General features: G+C 40.7%; 1 protein-coding gene and 1 long non-coding RNA gene across 3 annotated transcripts in view; both read right to left on the reverse strand.

The window, feature by feature from the left end:
* The window catches only part of LOC133223239 (uncharacterized), a 318,819-nt gene that overhangs the window by 196,034 nt on the left and 94,828 nt on the right, over window positions 1–27,957 (reverse strand). The window lies entirely within an intron of this gene.
* RGR (retinal G protein coupled receptor) lies at window positions 8,303–26,696 on the reverse strand. 2 transcript variants are annotated; one of them, XM_061373756.1, is made up of 7 exons: window positions 26,455–26,692; window positions 23,013–23,169; window positions 21,233–21,354; window positions 12,115–12,268; window positions 11,419–11,536; window positions 9,777–9,890; window positions 8,303–8,869 (listed from the first exon to the last, which is right to left on the reverse strand). In XM_061373756.1, exons 1-7 carry the CDS (start codon window positions 26,531–26,533, stop codon window positions 8,726–8,728), a joined length of 888 nt encoding a protein of 295 aa, XP_061229740.1. In that variant the 5' UTR covers window positions 26,534–26,692; the 3' UTR covers window positions 8,303–8,725. The 2 variants fall into 2 exon arrangements, with proteins under 2 accessions (XP_061229740.1, XP_061229741.1); XM_061373757.1 differs by lacking the exon at window positions 9,777–9,890 and having other exon boundaries at window positions 26,455–26,696.

Below are 27,957 nucleotides of genomic sequence, written 5' to 3' on the forward strand. Positions count from 1 at the left end.
ATGACTGCTATATACCTTTGATTTTTAATGCTGCCTATAGGTGATAGTGGCAGAGGTGCTGGTACCTGCTTAGACAGATGGGGTGTATTAGATATATGGGGAGGGCAAAATGTATGTATCTTCAATGGCCTCCAGTGTGCAGTTTCCTCTGGAGGACCCTGCCTCTGAGTGAGCAGAGGGACCATAAAAGACTGATGTGTCCTAACTTTGAACAAGTGAATTTGGCTGCTGTGGCTCCCTTCAGCAAGCACACTGGGATCAAATCTGACCATGTCTGTGGTGTGCTCTGCTTCCTAAATGCTCCGTGGGTGAGTTTGAAGAAAAGAGTGGAACATTTCAAAATAGTTTTGGGCTGCATGTAAAGGAAAGCTTTGTTAGCTTCACAAGGGGTGAGCACTGCTATTCAGGAGCAGGAGGTTAGACTCGGTATGCTTTAGTCCCATCACAGGCACCCTATTGCTTTTTTATTTTTTTAAATTTTGTTGTTTATCTGACAAAATAGAGTTGCTAATGACCATCCTACTGCTGTGGCAATTGCTCATTCCTACCTTCAGATAGATCACAATCTCTCAAACACCTGCTATCAAAATCCTAGCTGATTGTTAGGGCTGACTGCCTGCATCAGAACAGGACATAAGGGTGGCAGAAAGTGAAGTTCACAGACAAGCAATTTTGCTCAGCTGACAGGTTTTCTTATTGTCTTGCTTACTTTCATGTAGCTTGGAAGTCACTGCATTCACTCAGTTGCTCCCAGGGGGACACCAGGTTAAAACCTCATTCCAAGTGAGTACTTTTTCTTCCCTCTTTGTATACTTCTGCTCCAGTAGCCTGTGAAAGGAAGAAAAAACATACTTGGGGTAATAGAAGACAAAAGAACAGCTTCAGGGACTGAGATAATTTAGTCTGACCTCCCATGTATGGCAAGCTAATGTGTTTTAAGTTCCTGTGGGACGCCTGTTGCTACACATAGCTGTTCCTGGGACTGCAACATAACTGCATCTGTTAGAACAAGCAAGGTGTAGATAAAAAGATTTTTTCCTGTTGAGAAGGAGCAATGGTTCACCCAGCTGATGCTTCTCTCTGGTTATCTCAAGCATGTCAGAATCTGGAGTGTTTTCCCTCTATCACCCCTTCTCCCTGACCGTGAGGCCAGTGTGGCCCCACAGTGCTAACTCTGCATCCTTGCTAGCCATTATGCCCGTAGCATCATTTGACCCTTCATGGAAAGATCACAGGCATGCTGAGTACAATGTAGGCAGTCCTGTTCCGTCAAGGTCTGAGGAAATTAAGGTATGCACTGTGCATACCTTAAGGGAACTAGGGGTTCACAGCCTACAGAGGGAGGAAAGACAACCATAATCAGGTAGTCTAAAAGGAGGCTAAAGGTGTATCTTCAGAGCTATCTGTCATTGTCTAAAAGGCTACAAGTCATGGTGGTTTCAGTAGTTCTCCTGATAAGCTGTTCCTGTCTTTCATTACTGCTAGGAAATTTTCCCTTATTTCAAGGTTTTATCTAGTTTAAACTTTTATTCATTGGATCTTTGTCAGCCAGATTGGAAAGCCTGTCACATGTATCTTCCTCAAGTGCAATTACCTACACACTGTGATGAAGGTACATCTATGCTTTCTCTTCAGTGAGCTGAATATGATGAGCTCCTTGCCCATCATGTCAGAAGGCTTTGGTTTGGGTTTTGGTGTTTTCTTGTTAAAGCCAGAGAACCCACTTGTGACACTCACTTGAGCTCCGCCCAGTGTCTTCAAATCCTCTTTCAAATGCAGACACCAGGACAGGACTCAGTGACCTAGCAGGGGTTTTGATGGTGCAGCCCAGAGATGCTGGAATCCTTCATTATTTCTTCTTCATAATATATTTTTTTTTCTTTTTCCCCTACATTCAAGGAACTCATTAGTCCTTTTTGCTACAGCATCGCCTAGACAGCTTACATTGAGGCGATTATCTATAATGACCCCTAAATCCTTTCCTGAGCTCTGTTTTTCAAAGCAAAGTCTTCCATTATGTAAATGTAAGTGACTGCCATTCTTGGATTTCAAACACTTGGTTTTACCAAGATACATTTTGTCAGATTACATCTATTTACCCAGGTGTCTCAGGTCATCCTGTAATGATAAACCATCTATCTCAGTTAATAGTCTACAGAATTTTATGTCACCTAAATACGTGATTATGACACAGAGAAGCAAAAAAAAAAAAAAGGATCAAGAAAAAGTCTGTGTCTTAAAAATGTCCCTGTTTGGTGGTATGTGCCTACCAATTGTGTTTTAAGATTTGTTAGTAGCCTAGGTTTTAGTCCATAGAATGTTATGTGCTAATTCCATAGAAGGTGTAATTTGTTATATTTTCCTCATCCATGCTAGTATCTTGGAGAAAATCAGGCATTCATTAGCCTTTGCATTTTTTTTTCTTACAAGAAAGCATCATAATTCAAATTTCTTCCTTTCTAGTTAAGTCAAATCAGTCCTAAATTGCTTGTTCTCATTTTGTACCCCTTCAGCTGGCAAAACTTTGTGGGTTTTTTTTCTGCAAAGGGTATAGCATCAATAGGGAAATGGAAGAGTTTTGCCTGGTGGCTCTCCTGGGCAAGAGAAGATGTGTGACTGACATCAGGTGAAGGACAGATGGATTTGAATCCCTCCACTCCCAGATGAGTGCTATTGCATAAAAGCTGATCTTTCAGCTATAACAGTGATTTCTTGCTCATTGTATGAAAAGATAGGCTTTGAATTACCTAGTCCAAGCTTTTGAATCTTTGCTGAAACAGCAAGCTGTAGGGAAGTGGCTCAATGTGGTGCTAAAGGCAAGCAGTCAGGATATGAAAAAGACCCCCTCCTCTTTCCAGATTTATAGTCTAAGATGTCTTTCCTTACCTTTTGTGTGGATCTTATGTTTAGGGGGAGCTTATTTACCAAACTTGGGCTTGGGGAGTACTCTGCCGGAGCTGTACATATTGCATGTCTGTGCCAAGTATCTCAGTATGTAGTCTCTTTGTAGCTAAAGGGCTAACTCACTAAATCAGCCTACTCTCTTGTCTCCATTAAGATTTTTCTTTATTAGCTATTTCAAGAAAGTTGAAACCTTTCCAGTGTAGGAAATGCAGCATTTGATCCATACATCAGAGGGGCTATTCAGTGTGATATCTAGGACATGCTGCCACTCAATGCCACTGCTGGGACAGAAGCATAACTACAAAGTGCCAATCAGCTTTGAGGTTTCAGTGAGTCTGGTTCAGTAGTGAAGGAGCTGACAGATATTGCCATCAAAGCAATTGTTTTGTCTCCCCTTTGTTTAACGGCACTTTCCCTGCCCCATCTGTACTTAATGACATCTTTAAGCTTCTGCATGTACAGCTTCTTTTCAGCAAAACCTCTCATCTAATGTGATATAATTTGTTCGCAAAACTGCCTATATTTGAATGTGGGGTCAGCTTGTGGAGAAAGAAATTAAGCACCTCTTTGTGTAGGTAGGGACACAAATCATTAAACACCATGATGAGGAAAAAATCTGTTACCTCACCATTCACCAAAAAAATTCAAATAGTGATTTCTCCAGCAGTTACAGCTTCCACGTATTGTCTGTCAAAACGCAGTTTGTTTTCCCTGTCAAGATCTAAAGCACATTGAAAATTTAGCAGTCTTGCCATCAACACTTGATAGTTTGCTCTTTGCTTCCAGTTGCATAATTTTCTTTGCTGTTTTCCATATGAAAGTGAACTGATGATGGTGAATGGTGAACACCATTTCAGTCCTTTCTTTTCAAGTAAGGTTTATAGGCCACAAATATTTGTCTTCCTACAGTCATATTCTTGTGCTTTCAGTTAGAAATAATTATTTTTAAAACTTGACTTATGATAGCACTATATAAAGATGTTAGACCGTGCTTTATAACTACACAATTATTTTTCAGATTCCTAAGAACAAATTGTTATTAAAAGGAAGTACATTTTCTACCATTAGAGACCTAATGAGCGAAGTATTGTGCTCTGAAGCATATTTCTGAAAACAGTGTTTGATTAGTTTACATTAATTTTGAACCTGGGCTAATTAAAACCAGATTTCTTTTAGAGCAGGCAGTTGAATCTGCATCTGAAATACTTCTCAACATGAAACCAACATTTAGGTGAAAACTCTTAGTTGCATTAACTATTACTGTGGGCCCCTCACAAGGTAGCAGTTCAGTTCCCTTTGCCTCACCTCTCTGGCATTGTTCAGGGGAATAGTTTCTAACCAGCACGCAGAGGGCTGAGCCCTGAGCTTGTCTACTGCTCAAATGAACAAAATCTGTAGCCCAGCACAGCACCTTTACTCAGCCCTAACTCTGCTTTTCTGACAGATCAATGATTTGATGTTCCATTCTGAACAAAACCTGCTTTGGAAAACTTCATACATTGCAAACGCAGGAAAAAATCCTGCCTGTGGAAATCCAAGGGTCTTAAAGTGTTAAAAAATAATTCTTTAGTCTTGCATGTACAATTTTGATTGTATTCATGATCATTCAAACTTGCATCTTATTGAGATCTTAGAATTGTTGTGCTTTCTATTGCTGTTATTATTGGATCCTTTTGTCTTTTAATAATATGCAAGAGGTTACCTTACACTAGGAAATTTCCAAGTAGCACCTAAGCCAGATGTATGGGCATGTGTGTTCACCATTTAAAAAATCTCATTATTTTACATAATCTTAATGCAACAGGTCCACCTTCCCTTTTTCTCTGCAGAAAGTGGAATGCTTGTTTTCATAGCACCTTCTGTCTACCGTGTGTCCAGGGTAGCTCATACAGACCATAGATTATAATTCTCTGATGAATAATCTCTAAGTGTGAATATGTATACCAGGCAGATGGTACAAAACAGTTTTGGATTTTAACTTCAAAATGCAAACTCACAGTATCGTAGGCTGAGGTGTGAGTCTCCACTTAGCCACCCTTCCAAGAGAAACCAGTGATGGCCAGAAATTTAAGTGAGACTAACACCTGCTGTCATCATATTATAAGGACCTTACATTACAGTTGAGTCTCTGTATCCCAACATGATGAACCATACCAGTCATTAGCACTTGTGTCCATGCTTAGGAATTTGGCAATGCTTTTTTCCCTGTAGTGACAAAACCAGCTCACTTCACTGTTTTACAGTAATGTGATTCAAAGTAGTGAGATGGCAGACTAGTTAAGTCTAGTTAAGTTAGTGCAAATTCTTCCCCTGATCCTAATCCTAAATCAATTTGTAATGCCACCATCAGATGTACAAGAGATGCTGGGAAAAATTCATCAGAAAGTGTATGGATCATATGAAGAATGTGGGCTGCAGAAAAGCTCAACTCTCCTGTATTGAACTGTAGTGTGGGCAGTGCAGGGAAGCTGAGTCAGCAAGACCTTAATTTTCAGCATTATTGAGGACACAGCAATTTCATTTGGAGTTGTGGGTGTTTAATAGCCTTGAAAATAGGACTGCAAGAGATGCTGTTTAAGGTTAAGGCATTTCTGTCTGCTGGAAGAGAACCTGAAGAAATTACGCTGATTGTGTCTAGGGTAGGAGGAAAAATTGCCTTCTGTTTCCTATTCAGAAGTCTGTTTTTCACCAGTGCATCAAAATGTGAGGGAAATGTGCAAAATCAGACTTCCTGTAAAGAGGGGCAGTAGGGTGTTGTGGTAGTATTGGGTATAATACTGCAGATCATTGTGTGTTAAGAGTGATTAGATACTGTGTCAACTAAGGAGAGGCACGCTTTCCTCTTCTGTCTTGATCATGATCAATTGTCCAAACCGTCCCCAACAAATGCTGCCATAGCTAATGTGAGGTACCCTGAAGTGCCATCTAATTATTTTTAAAAGCGGGTTGTAGCTGCTCTTGTGTTTAGTGAGAGGACAGGTATTAATCAGCAATGTTCAGACTGGCTGTTCTGGCTTAAGCTAAGTTGCTGAATGCATCCAAAGGTTATACCTGTCTGCTTATTTTGTGGGGGATTTTTTTGGGTAGTAGGTGGGGTACTACCTGTATGGGAATGTTTCCCAGTCCCTGTGTAATACCTTGGGCTGTACTTTGGTCAGGGTGATATACAACCTGTTTACAGCCATCTGGAATCCTCCAGAGTGTGGAAACTTTATGGGGTTTTGCACAACCCACTTCAGCATAACCACTTGAGATATGGGACCTTTTTATGACAGGGTTTATCAGGATGGTAGCAGATATTCATTGGCAAGCCCTGGAAAACCAGCAGTGCCAGAAGGCACTGGGCCAGCACTGTTGTGGTAAAGGCTGACTGTGCTAAGGATAAACTGTGTAATTAACTGGAAGTGTGTGTTTGGCTTCTTGATACACTGCAGTTTGCTTTCAGACATTTTTCTGAAGGAAAGACAGCATGATTGTTGGTACACTTGTAAGTAGTTGTCAGCCAGTTCTTAGTGTGGATAAATTGCTGGTAAGAGCTAGCTCTAGCTAGAAGAGGATTTTTGTCTTGGTGACCAATTCCTAGAAACATTTATGTTTATTTCCATCTCTTTTTTGTTTGTTTCTATCTGAGATTATCCGCCATCCAGTAAATGAGCCATGAGCAACATCATTTCCTCCACTCTTTCTTAGGAAGTCAGCACCCAAGGCATTATGAACTCAGTTTGTTCAAATGCTTTGTTTGCATCTCTTTACTCAGTCAGGAGCCTTTGTAAGTGGTATGAAGGAGCCCCTAGGATGGGACAGTTATGGGCCTGACTGGTTGAGAAGTATTTGTTTTAGGTATCTGAACCCCTGCTTCAATAAGGCTGTCTTTGGTCTCCTTATCAGCTACCCCTTCTGAGCCAGCACTCTCCCATTGTGTTCAAGCTTTTCCTTATGTTTGATTATCCCTGTGGCTCTTTTCTAGGTTATCTATATGCTCATTGGGTTGGAATGACCCAAACTATGCACCCTATTCCATAAAAGTGAGCACAGTGGCTTTCAAGTGGTGTAACCATGTGTCCTCTTTTGTTTCCTATTCTGTTTTTAGTGTTTTTTTTAGTGTTCTGCTGGGATTTGTCAGTATGAGCCCACTGACAAGTGAAATGATGATTTCAAGACCTGCCCAGGTCTCTTTCCTGGGAAAAAGATAATTACAGATTCAGAGCCTGTCACTGCAGATACTTACTTAAAGGTAATTTTGCCCCCATATACATTATTTTGCACTTATCACTGCAAACATTTTGTCATCTGCTCACTTAATAATATGGGTACCTAAGATGTAAGTCTTAGCTGTCAGCTTTAGATGTGATTATTCTGAATAATTTTGTACTGGTGTTATTCACTGCTCTGTCAGCTTTATTTTGTGACTATTGAGCCTCACAAGCCCCAGAGCACACCTCTGAATGGAATTCTGCTGGTTAACTTGCAACAAAATGACATGTATTTCTTCTTTCTGGCCAGGAAGGGAATGTCCTTTCTACCCACTGGTTGTTTAGCTTCCAGGATTAGATTTAGATTTAGATAAATTTAGATTCTATCTACCCTTCTGTAACCTATATACAACCATTTTAATATGTTGGGAAGCATCATAGGCACAAATCAGCTTTTTCTTTGGTTAGCTTCAAAAGCTTTTTCACTGTCAGTGCTTGGAAATGAACCATACGATCCCTGTAAGAATCAATTAGGTTTGGCTTTTTGTACACACAGTCTCTTGTATTCTGTGTCAGGCCTATATTTGTTTTGCAGAGAGGTCATTCTGAGACTTACCTTGTAGTAACAAGCAATATCAACTGACAGTTTTTCAGCCTGTAGGCAGTGTGAGCAACATGCACAAATACAAATGTTTAAAATGGGCATTTCTAATAGTTAAAACTATATATGAATTCTGTGAATTATACAATTAATGGCTTTTTAATTGCTCAGACTTTAGTTACAACTGATTCAGTGATTGTTCTCGCTCATGTAGAGCACAGGGGAATTTAATGGTAGATATGAAGTTAATTTTTGTTCTTCTGACATTTTCAGAACAGAATTGGACCCGTCCATGCCTTTAGTTTTTGCTCAGTGTTCGATAAAAAGATGAATGTTTTTATGATGGAGTATGAGCTTGTTGACTTTCCTTGTAAGCAGCAGCTGCAAAATCTGATGCAGTTTAGTGTGTGACAAAGCTGAATGTCACATACTAATTCATTTGAATAGGAGCCAAGCTAATATTCCTTACTGGGGTAAAATGCCCCCTAAAATAGTTTTATAGAATTAGTATGGCAGATCCATCCTGAAAATTGGGGAACTCCCATTCTGGGTGTATTGAAAGTGTGCTGTTCCATGAACAAGCTGTTTATGCAGACATGTGGTGTAATACTGGATATTCCTTTAATCTTTTAGTGATCCAGACATTACCATATGGACAAACTGTACAGATTGCTTTGAGGAGGTCTCACTGGATAAATGAAAACCCTGCTTCAGTTAATTTGCTGAGCTTTTATGTTAGTGTAAAAGGAAAAAAATGCTTTCCAGCACGTAGTTTATTTGCAGTGACATATAAAATGAAACTGATGACAATCAACACAGGTTTAAGGCAGCTTGTTTGACAAGCAGCTCATGATGGTTTGGACAGTATTCTGGAGGGCTTACTTTTAGTACTTTGTTGCTTGTAGCCAATGCACGGCCTTTCCAATGTGGAACCACCTTTGCATATACACATCAGAGAATGCAGTTTCCTCTAGAGTTTTGCTTTCAGTGATGCACTTGAATTAATTTTGCTCAGTGCTGTAATGGGTTATTTAGTTTTGTTATCAACTTCTGCTTTCTCAATCTTCTGTCCTGTGAGGAACTGCCATATTCCTCCTCTGTAGTTCTCGTTCCCCAAGGCATATATAAAGGCATCCACCGTAGGCACAGTCTTGGCAATAACAGCAGGAATCTGTAGTGAGACACAATATTTGTTAATAGGAAAATGCACTGAAGAGCCAATGAGCTGGTTTCAGCTTAGGCTCAGTTTCCCTTTACCGAACAAATGCCTGTCTCCAATGCCAGTAGTTTGCTACTCCCAAAGAGATGACAGGTAAAAGCAATTTGGTCAGTTGGAGGCCATTACTCAGGAAATCATAGTCTCCAGAAGAAAGAGTTTAGATCAGCATTCCCTGAAACTGGTATATTTCAGTTGAGAGTGAATACAAACACTTATGAGGAGTGAAGGGTGGGCTGCAGACACCTTTTGGTGGGTAAGTGAGCTGACACTTCTAACACATTTTATGCGGGGTACTGAATTCCTAAGTACAGGCATGCATTTGGTGACCTGAAGCTGAGCTGATTCTTGGAGACTGAATAAAAGGTTTGATGTGAGTCCCAGAGTCAGCTTTGGAGCCAGGACTTGTAGGAAAAGGGAAAAAAAGGAGGTGGCATAATGTTAACAGAGATCAATTGTAGCTTCCTTGAGGACAGAGAAGTATTAGAAAAATGAATGACACAAACACACTCTTCAAAATTAAAAACATGAAGCTGGTGCTTGACTCTGGGAAGGACAGAAAAAGCTCCTATGAAACACGAAGCAGCACAGGCTACAGACGTGAGAGCTAAAGAAAAAAACCCTGACTTCCGAAATTGTTGCTTGATCTAAGCATTACTATAATGCCTGTTATATCACTGTGCTTAGCTGTTTTGCCTTAAAGAGGTAGATGAACAGGATGTTTAAGGAAACAATCTACTTGTTATATATGTTATAACAAATAACCCCCTATTTGAGTAAATTGGCATTGTTCCATAGGAATGGAGAGAAGAGAGCAAGGAGAATGTCAGTGCTCAAATTGCCTCAGGTGGCACAGACATACCATACGGTATTTTGGTGAAATGAACATCACATTTTCAACTGCTGCGTAGAAGCATAAAAGGCAATAAGGGCCCCAGCAAATGACCAGCGTCTTCAGTGGTAAACCAGTATTAAACTGAAAAACAAGAGCAGTACATTTCTTTGCATTTCACAATTGCACACTGCAACAAGCAGATAGAACAGATCCTAAGAGACCATGGTTTGTGCTCAGCAGCAGGAGAGGATCAACCATCAGGATATGCTGTATCATTGCTGCTTTGCTGTCGAAGTCAGGGGGAGTGCAGCTCCCTCTGCATCATGGGCTGCCTGCAAGCCCCAAAGTCCTGCTCCTGAGGGGTGGGTGTGGGATGGAGTTGCTCCCAGGCAGAAGTGAAAAGCACCTTGTGGCAGATCAGTTAGATGAATGAGTGTGCTAGACAGAGAAGCCACGGTTGGTAATTGCTGCTGAGAAGGAAGGGCAGTGTGGGAGTTTGAAAACAGGTAAAAAAGAACAACATTTTGCTGAATTCTTAGAGGGTCTTGCAGGCAAATAAGCTGTGTGAAACCTACTACGGCAGTGCAACAGATCCATGTAGTGGCATTTGTGTTGTGGTAGTATGATTCTTCTGTCTTTTATGCTAGGGCCTTATCCATGGTGTTCACATCCAGCTGTTCCCATGTATCTTATGTTAATGATAGGGAAGTGATAATTTAATCCTTAAATTTTCTGCATTGTAACTTGTCTGCCCAGCTAGAGAATATTGTGGGAGAGAAATGACACACTATTGCATAAACACACTGAAAGAAAAGGCAGTAGACTTATAATAATAAACACTGAGAAGTGTTCAAGTATTTCTTGTAGAGGGTACACGTATTTATTCAAGGCAGCTACAAACCAGTCTGCCTGTCTCTTTGCTGGTATAACATCCTCTTTGAGAAGTGATCATCTTTACTGAGTGCAGGGGTCAGGCTGTGCCTGCCAGCTCTGCATAGTGCCCCACGTTGTAGAGTCTGCACCTAAGGAAACAACTCATATAATCACATTACATTCCCATAAACCTGCCACACCAGAGAAATTCCTTTGTTTCCAGCTCATAAAGATTTCTGAATTTCCTCAGCCAAGTGAAAACACAGCATGTATAGGAAGGGCCTTCTTCCCTCAGGAGGTGCCTGCATGATTCCTTGCAGTGCTGGTGTTCTGGCTGACTTCCTCTGTGACAAGCTAATGGCCTGTAGCAAAGCAGGAAATAATGATCCTTCCTGAGCAGTTTCTCTAGGTAAATATAAATATGCTATTAGTGAATATTATCTGTGCTGCCTGTTTGTTTTGTGACAAGAGCTGGACCTTTGTTGGTGGAGGTGAATCCTCAGGATCACTAGCCTGACCCCAGCTTTGATGGGGAGCTCTTTAAAGAGCTAGGCTGGGACAGATGCGGCTGGCTGGTCAGATCTTGAGATGTCTAAGGATGGAATTTCCATGAACTTCTTGGGTGTCCCCATCTGTGTTGTGCTACTGTCCTACTCAAGTAACAGCACTGGGGGGTTAGCACAGAGGACGCCAAGCCAAAGCGTCTGTAAAAAAAGTCGTTTTTTGAGGACTTGTTCTCTAGTGGGTGCAGCCTTATTTTGGCAAGGTAGGCGCAGGGCTGAGGAAGCTTTCTTACCTTATAGTGCCCAGTTTTCTTGAACTTCTGGTGTATGGACTGATAGGCTGTCAGCATGATGAAGCCCGGAATCACAAAATTGAAAATGGACAAAGCAAAAAGGAATGTGATGTAGTTTCTGGAAAGGGTGAGGAGGAAAAAAGAAAAGAGGTTGTTAATTCCTCTCTAGGCATCTCTGTAAACTTGCTGTAAATATTTAGTTGTTTGTTTGTTTTTTCTATTTTTAATTGCCCAAACCAGTTTTGTCAACATGCTTTAGGTGCACCATTTGCTGGAGGCTGGTTAAGTTGTGCCATGCTGTTGTGTGCGGGACTGATTGCATTGTAGAAAATCACAACAGGTGTTTGATTTCTAAACCCAAGCATCCCTACTCAGACATCTGTGCTGGACTGCATAAAACCAGAACCATTCTGAAACAGTTTTAAGTCCTAAACTCAGAAAACATGCAGTTTACAGATGAGCAAGGGAGTAGCAGAAACCTGAGCACAGCAAAAGCTGACTTTAGATGTTTTCACATGCCACCATGTGAGTCAAGGCAGCCTCAGATTGTGCATGCCTTGCCCCAGCTGCTGGGCAGGGAGATTGCCCCAGCAGCAGTGTTAAGGGACAGCTGTGGGCTTTGGTGTGCTGCCAAGGCCACCCCAGGGGATGGCAGCCACATCCCTCCTTCCCATAGGAGCTGCCCCTGGCCCTCACCTGTCCCCTTTGCTGTAGTCCAGGGTGCAGCAGGTTCGGAGGGGTTCGTAGTCGTATTCCCCCCACCCCAGCAGGGGCATCACAGACCAAAAGGCAGCAAACAGCCATGCAAACACCACCATGGAGATGGCCGTGCTCCACTGCAGCTTGCTCCCTGTGGGAAGAGAAAAGGGGGTCTCCGTGCCTGGAATTAAACCACTGGCAAAACTGTCCAGCTCTGTGGGGCCAGAGCTGAGTTCCAACTGCCAACAAACAGTTGTCTGTGTTTTGTAGCCTGAAGCTGACCTGAGTGTGAAGAAATCAACCCAGAATATGAAGGGAGATTTTAGACTTTAGGAAACAGCACATTGTACTTTACTTGTGTGTGCTTTACTTAAACAAATGCTGTATTGTGCTCAGCTTTGTACCATATCGCTGTTACAAACATTATATTCTTATATTTTGGGGGTGTGTTTTAAAGGTTCGGATGAGGTGGAGACCAGAATGACCAGGGCGACAATAAATACTGTTTGAAGAACTAGAGAACTGCTGCACAGTGTGGGTCAGATCAGAAATGTGATTCTGCACGTGCTCTCCAGCCTCTGCCTACTTCCTTTCTGCCCTGCCAGGAGTGCAGGTCATACGTGGATATTAAATGTACCCTGTTCTAAAATTGCTGCTCATCAATATATATATACGAATATATACACACAACCTGGTAAAAGATCTTGTTCTAAAAATACTGTTGGTCAAATTATTTTGCCCTTAACATCATTACTTAGCCTGGAACAGGAAATGTGAAGCTCAACATTAGTAATTTTATAATAAAGTAATTCTATAGTAGTAAAAAAAATCACTTGTGCCTATCTCATCTAGTTCCATAAAATCCCATGAGAATAGGTCAATGAATGAAATGAAAGATTGGGAACTTCAGAAGACACAAGAAGTATTTCTTCATGGAGAAAGCAGGCAGGCTTCCCTGCTGCTGCATGATATTGCGTTAGCCTCACTGCTTGCATCTTAAAAGGCTTAGATAATTTTGTTATTGAGGCTAACATCTGTAATCCTGCCCATGCTGAACAGCCCATGACGCCAGCTGCACCAGCAAGGAGCATGGCGACTTTTCCCATTACTCCTTTCTAATCAAATCTGAGATTAGGGAGAAGTAATGATGTAATTTCCACTGAGGTTGGGAAGCGATCTTTTTGTCTGCTCTTAACAGCAGCATTATAACAGCAGCATTATGACAGCAGGCCAGGAAGATTCAGGCCAGTTCTAACCTTTCTCAGAAAGGTGAAGGATTGGAGGTGGGATGCATGGGGTGAGGCCATGTCATGGGATTGGACGTGGCTGACTTGTGAATGGAGAGCACCCCATGAGGCAGCAACTCCAGGAAGGACTGCAAACTCTGCAGTAGCTGTTTTGTGTTTTACTGTCCTTGTGTATTTTAAAGAAGGATGATAAGGTACATGTGTTAGTGAAATTGCCCTTTTACGGGAATGCTGATTCTACCTCTGCCACTTTTCTTATTACAGAGGTTCTTCAGGGAGAAGAATTAGTCTGAATTGCACTAAAAAATTAACATGGAATAATGGTTTGGCACAGGCATTCAAAAATTAGTTATGGGAAAAAACAGGTGTATGCATTGCAGTTTAAATACCAAGGGAACAGTAAAATAAATCCTTTTACTATATGTTTTGCTATGGCAGTTGCTGATAAATATTCTGGGTTTTTTCATAATTTGAAACATTACTTTTTAATAATTACTAGTGAAGAATGATTAGTAAGGGCTAGTATCTGTCTTTTGTATGATTCCTGCATAGAAGATACATTGTGGCTACAAAGGCTCAAATACTGTTTTCTAGTACTGACATAAGAGGACTCTAGAATGACAGAGATGAAAAAAAAAAGAAAGGGGTAGTTTCTGATTCAGAGAACTAGAAATATGAGTAAAACTTTTTAGTAACTTGTAATTATCCTTAATCGCCCAGTTCAAAGAAGCAGTGTAGCCTAAGTTGTATCTTTCAGAACTGCATCATATTTTGGTGTATGCTCAAACGAGCACGTTAGAATTGTCACTCATGCAAGGTTTCCGTTTCCATTTGTTCACTTGTCCATTTATGTTCTGCATAGTGGTTCTTGTAGCTTTGCTTTACACAAGTGTAGCTTGAAATTCAGTCAGAACAGCTTATTACATAATCTGTCAGGTCTGGTTTGTGCTTTACACAGTCTAGTTACATTTTAAAGTCATTATCATAAGCAGCTGCACTGAAACCTGGATCTGAATTGTGTTTCTTTTAAACCAAGTTCATGCCAAAAGTAGCTTTATTGCTTTGGAAATACAATTTTGTAAGTGGTAAGCCCTCCTGATAATCTGAGAAAAACAAACTAAATCTTGTTGCTTTCTTTTGCGTGGTGTCTTTTGGATTATTTTCCTCAGAAATTCATTAAAATAGTGAATACCAATTGTTATTCTTGGTATCTTGTGGCAGAGACTTCACTTTCTTTCCACCCCATCTTTTCACTTCAAGGACTACTCCAATATTATAAAGGTCTTGAAACATGATGAGCTCTGACTGAGGCACTCCAGTGCCACTAGGTCATAGCCACATGCCGGCACCTCACGTATATTTCCATGTAAGGGAAAGATCCTTGCATTGGCAAAATTTGCCCTCAACTGCTGGGACTATGTTGGTAGCATGCTGAAGGCATCCTGTGGGTGACAGAGGAGCTGATCCAGCTGTCTGCATGTGTGCATGGAGTGATTGGTGGGAATCTCACCTTCCCTGCTCTTGCCTTGCAGGAGAAGCTCTTGCTCCACTGGTTCCCATCACCTTTAGGGTCTTTCATGGTCCCCAGACTCTTACTGCCACATGTTTCCTCTGGCCCCTTGTGCTACCAGCTGGGGCGTATGCAGGCAGCAAGTTGTGAGGCCTGCTGCTGCAATGGCTTTCAAATATTTTCTATCAAGAGTGGCTTTAAGGAAGATTTCTATGTATAGTTTCTTAACAGGAAAAGTGCAGCCCATGGGACACTCCAGGGGAAAGCTCTCTATGATTTTGGCTGGCAGTGCCCTGCCTCAGTTCCCTTTCTGTTGTAGCTGGGGAGGTCCTCATGCCTGGCAGGGCTGTGGCAGCACAGCGAGATGACACTTCTCAATTTTCATTTGCTTTCTTTTTTCCCTTTGTTTTCCTAAGTTTTTGCTCTAACTTTTGTGCCTCATCTATGACAAACTGTAAGAAAAGGTTACTTTTAGTTACTTTCCCATGGGTATTAGGTAACACCATTTTCTTATTAGATGTAGGCCACCATGCAGTAATGAAGTCTGGCACCAGGCATGTCTCAATAGCCTGAATTTGGGAAGCTCATCTCTAGGGCAAAGTTCATATGTTCTGCCTTCTCATGCTGAAGAAGTCCTATTCTGGACATTAGAAAAGGAGAGAATCAGAACTAACAAAACTATTTTTTTCTTCTGGATTTGGCCTTTTGCAAAGTGAGTTTTATGGTGAAATAGTCCTGGAGAAATCAGCTGTCCACTGATCTCCAGAAAACATTTAATGACATATCAGAGGTAGCTAAACATGTATGAATGTAAAATTAAACAAACCTAACATTATTTTGGTTAAAAAAAAAAAATACTTCCAGAACAAGAACAGTAAAAGACTTGTGCTCCATTCAGTTGGCAAAAATGCCCTCCTCGGAGAGGACTGACAGCAGGGAGCAAGTTGAGAGCAGTTCAGTTGTTTTTGTGCAGCGCAGGCCGTTTCTTTACCTTAAATGCCTTCTTTTTTGACCTGATAAAATTTAATGTAATAGCCATGTAGATCCTAATTCAGTTAAATGTGTATGTATGGGCCTCAGCTTATGCTTAAGGGTAGAATTCCTAATTAGGGCCCAGAGATGGCAGTTTGCTCCTATTAAGTCTAATCACTCTTTTACTTTGACTTTCTTTCACTGAAAAGCAAGAGGGAAGCTTCTCTTTTCTGTACAGTGAAATATTAATGCAGGGGATTTGAAACAGCTTCTGTAATTGCTTTGGAACAGGAAGAGCTGACTCTTACAAACAAAACCCCCGTCATTTAATGATTTTAAAACTGTGATGTCAAATCTAAAGTTTTAGGAAGTGCTAAAATGGAGCATGGAACTTTAATCCTTTTGATTATGTTGGACAGTTTTTAGTGACATAATCATAAACTATTTCTCCATCTCTAGTTGGTGGAGATATTTATAAATGTAGATTTTTATTTTTGTTTTGGTAAATTTGTAAATGGGTTAAAATTTTGCCAGTTTTCACAGAAAGAGAAAAGAAAATATCTTTGACACAGTGGCTACCTTTCAGCTACAGATCTCAGGCTGGTGTTCAAAAGGAAATTCTAAAACAGAAGGATTAAAGGACTTTCTAGGATAGTGGGAGAAGTCCTTTTTCCTCATTCTTAGAAATGGTTAAATTATAATGGTTGGTGTAATTCAGAACAATATGGTTTGTACCAGACTTTCAGGTATGCATCACCTAAAATTGGCAAAGTTTGTCAAAGACAAAAATATCTGAGTATCTTACAAGCGAAAATATGCATCAGTCATAAGTAAAACAGGTATTGGTGCCTACTTCATCTGCAGTGTGAAAAGCAGCAGTCACTGGTGTTCACAATCATTCATTTTTTGTAGGAATAAGAAAGCTGCACTGCATAATAGCTTCTTTTGTGCGTAGCATTAGAAAGAGCTCTTTAAAAAACCTAATAAAGGTATTTTTTTACTCCATTGATTTTTTTTGCTGTGGTTCTCCATGATCACAAAGCTGTCTTGGCAATTATCTCCTGCTTCAGTGGAAATGCAAGAGCTGTATAAACATTGGCATTTTGTCAGGGAAAACTGATGCAGGTAGAACACTAGATGAAGGAAATGTGGCAGGGTGGCTGCAGTAAGTGTGGCAGGAGGTAAGCACTTGATCCTAATTTGACAGTTCTGACAGCTGCAATTGGAGCAAACGGCAGTTTGCTAATCTTTGAATACTGATATAACAACCCAGATTTCATTGAATGTTAAGGATTAGATAAAAGTCACCACAATTCTACTTGAAATTAAATGCTGCTGTGAAATCCTTACTGATTTTGTTCGTATTTTCTTTTGTAATAATTAGAAAAGCACTGACATAAATCACTTCAGATTTTCCATTTTCCCTAATTCTTAAATGCAAGTGTAAAATCTGATAGAGGTTTTTTTTTGTTTGTTTCTTTTTTTTTTGTTGTTTTGTTGTTTCTTTTAAAACTGTATCTGTATGCTGTGGTTAGGAAAGGAAAAAACCTGACCAGGATCCTTTCCCTCTCTGCAAGCTGCTGATGGCAGAATGCTACCTTCTCACTAAAATGAGCTATGAGTTAGGTTGAAATACCTTCAGCAAAGATGTCTCCATGGTAGGTGTCTGCCTGCTTTCAGATCACTGACTCCCTGAGCTGTCCACCAGCCTGCCTGATCCCTGCTCCAATGAGATCTCCCATGTTGATGCTTCCTTCCTCCCTTACTATGTTAAGAATGTAATCCAGGGTATTTTCCTCATTTCAGTGGCCAGGGAGGGAGAACTAACAATGTCATCTATATAAAATGTCAAAATGATATAAAATATCATGATATAAAATATCATGATATAAAATGTCATCTTCTTTCTTGAATGCTTGGCTGTTGGTAGACAGCTTCCTCAGAGTTTGCCCTTTCCTACCTTGCTGTCAGGCACTAACATAAAACCGATTCTGTTTTTTCACTTCCACCCCTAATGATTGGATTTGAAATACAATTATCTATTTCCCCATCTTTCTAGTAGCTGACATTCAAACCCTTCAGACTCCCCTGCCTTTTCCCCTCCTGTAGAGACTTTCAGACTACAAATTTATGTGGCCTTTTTCCTCCTTGCTGTGAAAGTAGCCCCATAGGTCCCAAAGCCGTATTTAGGGGATGAAAAGATTTGTCCTGCATGATTGCCTGGGAGGAAGAAAGAAAGGAGGAGGAGAGTAAAATGTCTTGAAACTCTAGTGTCTCTGTCATGTGTGGTGGTCATATCATTTTCTTCCATATGCCAATCAATATCAGCCTCTTTTCTGATGTATGACATGTCTAGTTACCAATGCACTTCAAAGGCTACTACATCACCAAGGGTTGTACTGACTTTCAAATCAAACTAATTAAAAAAATCGGTTACTTTTCAGGATGTTGGTGAACATTTTTCTGTTATTAGACTCCAGGATGGCTGAGAAGTCCCATTTCTTTCTCACCATTTTAGTAATCTCACTCTGTCATCAGCTCTTTCTTCCTCGGAAATATGGATAGTGCATAATCAAGTGTCAAGCAGAGGAATGTCACAAGAAAGGGTTTATCGGGAAGCTGTTAGGGCATGACAAAAACATTGATGTAATTTAGTCTGGAAAGAGTACCAGTTCCCAGGGAATGAAGATAAATAGTCGGTAGCTTTGTTTTTTAAGCAGAGATATTTTGTACCTTCTGTACAGGCATGCAAACTCACACCAGTGTCAGCAGGAGTTTAATGTATGGATTGAGAGCACGCATAGCCTGGAGCCTTGGGATATCAGATCTATGAAATATGATTTAATCTTGCTCTCAATCAACATGTGAAGGATGAAACCAGAAGTGGCTGGTTTTACTGGAATAGCCACAGAGCATGAGCTTTTAAAACCTTCTGGGTTTTGAGGGCTTTTTTGTTTTTTGCTTTTGTTTTTGTTTTGTTGTTCAAAGTATTCACTAACAGAAGCAATGTTTGGCCATCAGTAAGTAACAATTTGAGCAAAGTAAAGAAGCTTGTGCCCTTAGGGTCTCTCTGCCTGTGCTCTTAATGTAGCATGCTCTTGACTGGAGGAGGGCACGACATAAAAGCATTAAAGCCAATGTTGCAGAGACTAAAATGTCTTTCCAAAGACATGCTTATTTTCAGGCTCTCTCTTGTAAAATACAGATGCTCCTATTCTAGCTCCAAACACATTTAGTGTCCAAAGGGTGTTAGTATGGATTTAGCTTACCGCCTGCATTATCTGGGGCCTTTGGACATAAAAAAAAACCCTACAACATTTTGTTGCCTGAGGAAAAGAGAAAAATTCTTGACAAAGCTGCAGAACAAAAAGTTGGCAACCCTTCCACCCTCAACAGGATCTTCATTGAGCATGTTTGTTGCCTGCTCTGGTTGTGTTTTACCACTTGCTGCTTTAATCGTATGAAAGATGTGCCTAAAAGGCTGTGAGGATGCCAGTTTTGGAGGGGACTGAAGCGCTGCAGCTCAGCAATTTCTTCCCCAGCCAGCTTTTACACTTCCATTTAGTAAATATTTTGTGAAGTGGTCTGAGCAGCTTGCGCTTTAGCTCAATAAAAGGAGGACTACATTTGTCTATCAACATTGCCAAAGGGACACAAGTGTTTAGGCAATGGTGTGGTCACATTAAGTGCTCTGAACTCCTCGTTCCTCTTGAAAATGCCTGGCTTTAGCAGGAGATATGAAAGCTGCAGATGGGAGAACCTCACCAATTTTTCCCAGGTGCCAGAGCTCCCACATGACAGGCAAAATTACTGTATAATGTGAATTAGGGCATTTCTAGCATTATAGAATGCTAGGATGTCCTTTCAGAATAAGCTTGTATTTCACATCATGTATTTTCCCATTTTCCTAACGAGGGCTGTGAGATTGTGCACCCTGTGTTGGTTTCTCAGTCCTTTCCTTGTGACTTTTGAAAACATTGGCTACTTAGAATTGTACTAAAGAGAGAAGTGGAGACTGACAGGTATTAAGCTGCTTGCATTTACTCTGAGTTAGTGTTTGGGAAGAGGTGATGTCCCAGGAAAGCACCCATAGCTGCTGTTATGGCTGGAACCAGGACAAGCAGTCAGCACAAATCTGTCTTATTAGACAAAGATGAATATCAACCCTGTGCACCATGTTTACAAGAAAGCAGATTTTGCAAGTTCCAGTGCTTATGAGCCTGCTGTTTTCTTTCACAACAGATGGTAATGCTCCTTGCTGTGCTTCCCGACTTCTGTGCTAAGAGAATACAGTTGTTCCCCTGTTCTCCCTATCCACAGTGATGGCTGGAACACATCTGGACTTCCAGCAGACTGTACAGGCACCAAAACCTGTTGAATTCCTAATTCAGCAGGAATTTCCACTCACGTTATGTGAATGCTCTACTGCCAAAGCCTGGGAGGAATTTCTGTGATAAAACAGAGCATATCTATCTCTATAAATCCACATATCTGCCAATCTTTCCAAACTCTCACTTAAATCAAAAATATGCTTTCATAAGTCCATAAAAAATGTCAAATTTATGTTCCTGGGTTGATCTCCCTGTCTAAAATAGGATTTCCATTAAATCCATCTAAGGTGTCAGAGCTAGTTAAAAACTATATTGCAAGAAAAAAAACCAAAGAATGGCCTTCACTAAGACAAGAAAAATAACATTTTCTCCTCTTATTAGTACATAAAAATAGCTCTGCCACTTTTATTGAAACTTGCAGATAATTTTTTCCTTGCTTGGGAACAAATATATGAAGTTCCAGTCTTCATAAGGGAATCTGAAATACAACACAGACCTTACCAATGGCTCTTGTACCCCAAAGTGCTTGTTTGTCGCACAATGGGGCTGCTGAGATCTGTCCGCAAGACTGTAGCTCTGCAGAAGTGCTTTGCCGTGGGCTATGTTCCAGCTGCTGTCTCTGCAGAGGCAGCTCTCTAGCTGCACCAAATTTATCTGTAATTATGAAGCCTGCATGGGCATGAAGATCTGTTTGGTACACAGCAGGGTGTTGGATGGAAGCTGAAGGTATACATTTTTTTTCAATATGATGAGCTGTATTTTGGTTTGGATTTTGTTTTGAAGACTACCTACAGGGAAAGTGAAATCATGGCAAAAGGGTCAGAACTTGGATGTGATGTGGAAGAGGAAATATGTCCTGAAGGTGGTTGGTTAATGGGAAGAGGTCCTTTGGACAGATTGTTTATATTTGCTCTATCTCTGGGGTACAAGAGAAATAAACTTACATATAAGATACTCAGATAATAAATATGTGCTTGCTTTGATTCTCTGAAATCTAAGCAAGCTGCCTTATAGCAGGATCTTGGTAAGGTTACCAGGTAAATTGTATCCCTTACTTGTACAGTAGTGGTAATACCGGTCCCAGGCAACTGCAGCGCTGGAGCTAATGCTGGCTAGTGCTGTCAAGAAACCCTGGAATCCATGGATCTGACAGCCTTCAGAGCCATAGGGCCAGTATCTGCCAACAAACAAGAAGTATGTTAAGAAAATGATAGAAAAAGCTGAAGATATCTTTGGAAATGTGTTAATTGCAAGGGTAAAATGTTGATAGCCTTTGTCATGTTTTCTGAGAAACATTGAGAAAAATGTTACTGTGGTTGCCTTTAGGTATTTGCTATCATTTATCTTACTGTGATGCCTGATATAATAGAACAGCTATTTTAGCTCTTAATATGGAAAAGAAAATAAACCCTTAATTTATGTATTGGAAAGTTGTTTTTTTGATTTGAAATCTTCGTTTCATCTAATTATCCATATCTTCAAAATCTGCACCCACTGGGAGCAGCCAATTTGTCAACATGTGAATATAGCAAGTAATAACATTTTGGAAAGCCAATGTTCACCATCCAACACAGTACAAAAGCTCACAATAAATAAGATATTCCTGGTAGCAAGTCTGTGGCCTCCAAAAGTCTTTGTAGACATAAAATGAGAAGAACCATGTGATAATCTCATGTCACATCCGCTGACATGTGCTTTCAATATCCTGGTCAGCCATGGCAAGAAGCCGTGGCTTTTCTTCTTTCTCCTCTCATCTAACCTGACTTTTATGCTCATAAAGCTGACTGTGAGGTAGAAATATTGAGCAAACTACTTTGTCATGTGTTTACAGAACAGCAGTATAATTCATTAGGAGACTACTCCTGAAAGTCCCGTTGAACAGGGGACTGCTGAATGCTTGGGAAGCTGCGAAACTTCTGCTCCTGTTTAAGAGAAAAGGTCCTACAGTTGTTAAAACCAAGCTTACTTTGATATATCGACTGTAGTTTCTCAGCTACAGCTCAGTAAAGGCATCTTTATTGACTTCAGTGAGACATAAGTGTCTGAACAAGACTGACCTATACAGGAAGCGAAATAATGTTGAATAAGTCCTCATTGGAGCTTATTATTGAATTCCTAATTTGCAAAAAATGTTTTTATATTCATTAAGGGAGGATAAAATGGTCACATTAAGTCTTGAAATATATTTCTGTTCTCTGTTAGAAGCATTTCCAGGGTTTAAAAATATGGTAGTAAGGCAGAATTATTCGTCAGCTATTTTATAGGGTTTTTGGTGGTTTTTTTTGAGTATGGTTTGCATGTGATTTGTTTGTTGTAATTATTCACAGAAATGCTTGATATTGTTTCTGCCCTTTGATTAAATGATTGACATGTGTGAAAATGTGGAAAATCAAATGTGTCACAACTGATATAAACTCCCTGCTAAAGATTGGCATTTTCATTTTCTGCAAATTTCTCAAATAAGTGTTTTAATGGAAAGGTTCATCAAAATCCCAGAAAGACTTAAAAATAAATTTGGGGTCGATCTAGAGGCTTAGTCAAATTAAAATGTACTGCTATTTCGATATTCAAGCAGCTTCTACTATAACCACTGGTAAAGCTGCCTGATTAAATGTCCTTTATAATCAGCTTTATAATCTGCAAGTGATTATATGCAGTAAAGTCTACGTTTTTCTTGCTTGGTAGATCTATATAGAGTTTCATTTTGTGGTTTCAAACAGAAAGAATGAAAAGGTTGGTTAGATGGTATACTAGAGAATAATTTGTGTTAATTTGACCTCTTAGGACTCAAGCTGTTAATTTTGCGGTATCTTCTTTAGGAAGAAGAAGATATACCTTAGGAAGCTGGAAAAGGCAGCGATGAATGCGTTGATGCAGATCCCACAGTCAGCCAGTGCAATGCTGAGAACCAGCAGATTGCTGGGTGTTCGGAGTTCTTTGATTTTTCGGAAAGAGATAATTGTCAAGCCATTCAGACAGAAGCCAAGCAGGGCTGAAACACAGAATTGTTTGGTGTGATTCAACTAGAACTGGGAAATATCTGTTATAGATACTGCTGTTTTCTTTAATGAGAGAACAGTAATTACTGTGGAAAGTTCTGCACAGGGAATGTATATAGACAATAGTCACAGTCTTCATGCAAGTTACAGAGACTGTCATAGATGACAGCTGAAGCCGACGCTTCATACTGCACTGGGGGTATGTCTAGTCATGCAGAGCAGAAGTGCTTTAATCTTATTTGTCTTCTGTCTTTTGTTTTAATAGAGAAACCTGATTGCTGGGCTTCATCCAGGGACACACGGGTCAGAGTGAGGGATATGCAGAAGGGCAGACAGCCAGTACATGCTGCTGGTGCACACATCCCCAAGCCTGTCTTTGGTAGAGAAATGGGCTGTGTTTAATATCATTTGTACCATTCTTTTGTGTTTAAACCCCTCAGATGTGTTTCAGTCAGCCTGTGTCCCTTTGGGCTTCTTTCTAAGGTTAGCTTAGACTGCTTGTATCACACCAGCTCAATCTTATTACTGCCCTTCGTCAATAGACTATACATGGAAAGGAATAATCTAATTATAAAAAGCAGTCACTGATAGATTTAAAAAATAAGTTAGTGTCAGTCCTCAGAGAGGAGCATCCAAGCAGCTCTGGCTATTCACCCAGCACAGAGCTGTGCCACCCTGAAGCCTGTACTTCACTGGTTTAAACTCAAGTTTTGTCCTTTAATGTCCTTTTCAAGATGAATTACCCGAACTGTTTTAGCTCTGATGAGGCTCTGGCTCAACATCCCAGATCTCAGTTAGATAAGAGGCAGTATGACTTTTTTGTGTTCTTCTTGGAAAGAGAAATGATGTAGCACAGAGAAAACCCATATCCTCTAATTCTGCAGTGTAGTTATGCTCATTGTCTTAATTCTGCAGCTACATAAGATGGATGATTTTGTCAGTCAGAAATCCTGCTCCTACCTTAATTGCATTAATGGCTGATGTCATAACCATAGTAACAGCTGATGTGCGCCTTTCATTACACAACACACACCAAAATATTTCCAGGAGAAATACTTGAAGCCATTTGAGATCTGCTGTTCTTATTTCTTCCTTGCCAGCTTACCTCCCACCCACAGGGTAAAATTGCTGCCAACTCTCCCAAATGCAGTGAAGCCTTTAGGAGAGGTATGTTTTGACCTTATTTAGAGCTGTAGCAAAATTGTTACTAACAGATCAGCTTTCTTCTATCTTTCCCCGGTTTTTGGAAGCTCCAGGCTTCAACCCACTCTGCTTTCTTGAAGGCCAGCATGAGTGTACAAATAGAGAACTCAGTTAAAAATATATATGTTCATTTTTAGGACAGAAAATGTGTCCAGCTAATAAGTGAATGCAAATTTCAATTCTTCAACAGGACTTTTTTGCAAACTGCACTTGGAAGCTGCCACAAAAAGGAGGTCTTAGAATCATAGAGTAGTTAGGGTTGGAAAGGACCTAAAGATCATCAAGTTCCAACCCCCCTGCCATGGGCAGGGACACCTCACACTAAGCCATGTTACCCAAGGCTCTGTCCAACCTGGCCTTGAACACTGCCAGGGATGGAGCATTCACAACTTCCTTGGGCAACCCATTCCAGTGCCTCACCCCCTTTACAGTAAAGAACTTCTTCTTTATATCTAACCTGAACTTCCCCTGTTTAAGTTTTAACCCATTACCCCTTGTCCTATCAGTACAGTCCTTAATGAAGAGTCCCTCCCTAGCATCCCTATGGCCATCCTTCAGATACTGGAAGGCTGTCTTCATTGGTTTCTCTCAGAGCCTTGAGAAAGTGAATGAATCTTTAAGTATTCAGTCAGATCTTCTAAGTCAGATGGAAAAGATAAAGTTTTACTGCCAATCCACTGGGCACATTCTACCTAAAACCTGACAGAAAATACTGTGTTTAGTAAAGCATAAATGTGCTAGATGACATCTAGTTTAGGTGAGGGCTACCAGCAGGTACTCTGCTTGGACTTCAACAGCAGGAGGTCCCTGGCCAGTTGCAGCCCCCTGGGCATGGGCAGGTGAGGGCTGGCAGGTCTGTGGTGCCACAGCCAGCCGTTCCCCAGCAGGACCCCTGCTGTCAGGCTCTGCCAGCACCCGGCAGCATGCCTGTCCTCCTGCCGCTTCTCACCCCTCAGTAATGAAGTGCAAAATCATGCCAGGCCCTGGCAGGCACTGCAGGTGGCTTAATGCTTGTGGCCCGGTTTAGCCCTGAGCTCTCTGTTTAGGATAGAAGGAAAAGGTTTTTCTTCTCTCTCTCTCTCCCATGGAAGAATTTCTGACACAGCTTTCCTTTGCAGGCAGATATGATGCTACCTTCCAGCTGAGTTCGCCTTCAAGGAAAGGGAGAACATTTTCCTTTCTCCCATGCTCCACATTCATGAGGTGAGCTGATGAGCATTTATCTCATTCTGATCTCATTCTGATCTCATTCTGATGGTGCTTACACCTTCTCTCCCTCTACTGTTGGGCTTCACAATCCCTGCTTTCCCAGCTGAGCAGCACTACACAGGGATGGAGTCCCAGGCCCTGACTGAGATGTATCTCAGAAGAGATGCCGCTGACTGACACCTAATAATCCCAGCTACACACCTGTCCTTCACTAGCTACCAGGTAGATACTGATTCACAGTTTTGCTGCAATCTCTCAGTGAAGTGGCACATGCCTTAATAAAAGCCCACACTAGCTCAACTAAACGAGTACGGTCTCCTATCTCAACTTTTGCTTCATAATGCCATGAGAGCTCTTGAATCTTGCGCAAGTATATTTCTGGCTTTTACTGTTATCCAAGAGCCATTAATTGCAGCAATACCAATGCAATAGGTACGTATGCTAACAGTTAACAGGTTATTTTGGACCTATCATTGATTCTAAAACAATTATCACAGCCCACAAAACAAGAAGCCCAATTTTATTGAGAGATTATTGGTCATTCCAACGTTGTTCCTCGTAGGAGGATAAAATTGCCTTTAAAAGTCAACAACAAAATCCTGCATCCCAAATTTGTGGTAAGAAAGCTATGTAGCAGGTACTTCACTGCCACAAGGATCTTCAGTGCAAACAACTTGCAGTTAAAATAAAAAAAAAAAACACACCCTGATTTACTCACAAGAAATACTGGTGATGTAGCAGCAGTAACCACCGCTGGTCAATGTACCACAGATGCTACTGTTTGCTTCAGTTCCCCCCCCCCCCCTCCCACCAGGAGCAATTAGGGTAAAAACCTTATTCCTGCTAATGTCTTGCACCGAGCTTACCTTCTACCAGAAGGGCAGTGCCGATGGCAAACACCTCTAATTCAGTGAAGCCTTCAGGGAGAGGGTAAGCAGTGACCATACTTGCAATAAAAATGGCAACAGATTTAACCTCTGCCCTATGTTACAGCTGTAGGGCTGCCTTTTCTCCAGATCCCCCTTCTTCCGCTAGCCCAAGGCTTCTTAAAGGAACAGCTCACGTGCAGACACATGCTTGTTATTATATAAAAGCTTTGGGGTTTTTTACTCCCACCACTACAATCCCTGCAAGAATGTTATTAATGATGGGACTAGCATCAACCCGCACTCCCCCTTCCCCTGCAAATCGTATTTCAGACACCAGCAAAATGAAAGCATTCATTGCAATTACAACAAGTTCTTTGTAGAGACAAGATTAAGAACCCTGTCCGTTTAATTCTGCAACACTGGAAAAGAATTAAAGGTTCTGGAACAAAGTAGACATGTAATATATAATTGGGGAGTGACCTGAAAAACAAAGGGGCACTCACTGAGTTGGTAATTAGAGGAAAAGTATGAACCAAGAGTTTCTGCAGCATATAGGTCTTTCTCTCACCACTTCTTTCACGTATTTTTCTGGCAATGACTATTCTGTATATTAATATATCTCCTCTTCATAACTGGGGCTTAAATTAATGTGCACATTGGCACAGACTGATTAAAGGCAAATACAAATTTCTGATTTTGGGCCCCAGGCATACAGAGATGTATGGGACTTGCCTAGTGATGAGTGCTCACAGGAATTCTCTTACTGTCCTTTCGAAGGTTTTTCAGGACTGGGGTCTTGGTGCAGTGTGGCTCTGGAGTATGTGCAATGTGCAGCTTTTTTTTTGTCCCTTACCTGCTGGCTGACTTCATGCCATGAGCAAACCACATGAGGGGTCTAAGATGTGTATGAGCCCTTGTCAATTCCCAGCAGGGTCAACCATTTTCATTTAATTTCTTGTACTACCGATCGATTATCTAACTCTGGGAATTTGACAGCCTGGATCCTGCAGAATGGAAAGCAGCAGCTTTCAGAGTCCAAGTGAAACAAATGCTACTTTTTTAGTTATACAACTGTTATTTATACAATTTTCAATGCCTGTCTGTTAAAAGTGAGCAACTTATCCATAGTTCTCATTTTTTAACCTACATTTAGAGTAGCTTACTAGACAGGGTTGTTATCTTTTAATGGTACTTTATTCCAGCCTTTTTGGTATATTTGTTTCCTTTTTTTCACTTCTTTTTCTGTATTATTTTTCTACAGACCCAGTCATTGCCCATACAGAAAGGTGCTACTAACACAATAGTCACTGATTGAGATATCAGGCAGAGTGAATCTGCTCCAGATGCAGCCAGAGCTTTTTCATGGTTCTCCCAACTAACACAGCAGAGGTGCATATACAGTCAGCACTCTTGGTTGAAGACAGTGGTAGATTTTTTATTTTTTTTTTTTTTTTTTTTTTTAATCTGTGTTTATATGTTGTGATGCCCAAGAGAACTGAT

Source organism: Neopsephotus bourkii, unplaced genomic scaffold (assembly GCF_033783945.1).
Source record: "Neopsephotus bourkii isolate Nb327-2 ecotype Australia unplaced genomic scaffold, CSIRO-AGI_Nbou_v1 NB_1634, whole genome shotgun sequence".
NCBI lineage: Eukaryota > Metazoa > Chordata > Aves > Psittaciformes > Psittacidae > Neopsephotus > Neopsephotus bourkii.

What these genes read in the sequence shown, in the direction of transcription:
- RGR (XM_061373756.1), bottom strand. Translation starts at nt 26,533, where the DNA reads ATGGTCACTGCTTACCCTCTCCCTGAAGGCTTCACTGAATTAGAGGTG. An exon ending in GCCTTTTCCAGCTTCCTAAG is followed by an intron (nt 21,355 to 23,012) that starts GTATATCTTCTT and finishes GTTTGTTGGCAG; the next exon opens with ATACTGGCCCTATGGCTCTG. An exon ending in AGAAAACTGGGCACTATAAG is followed by an intron (nt 9,891 to 11,418) that starts GTAAGAAAGCTT and finishes CTTGTTTTTCAG; the next exon opens with TTTAATACTGGTTTACCACT.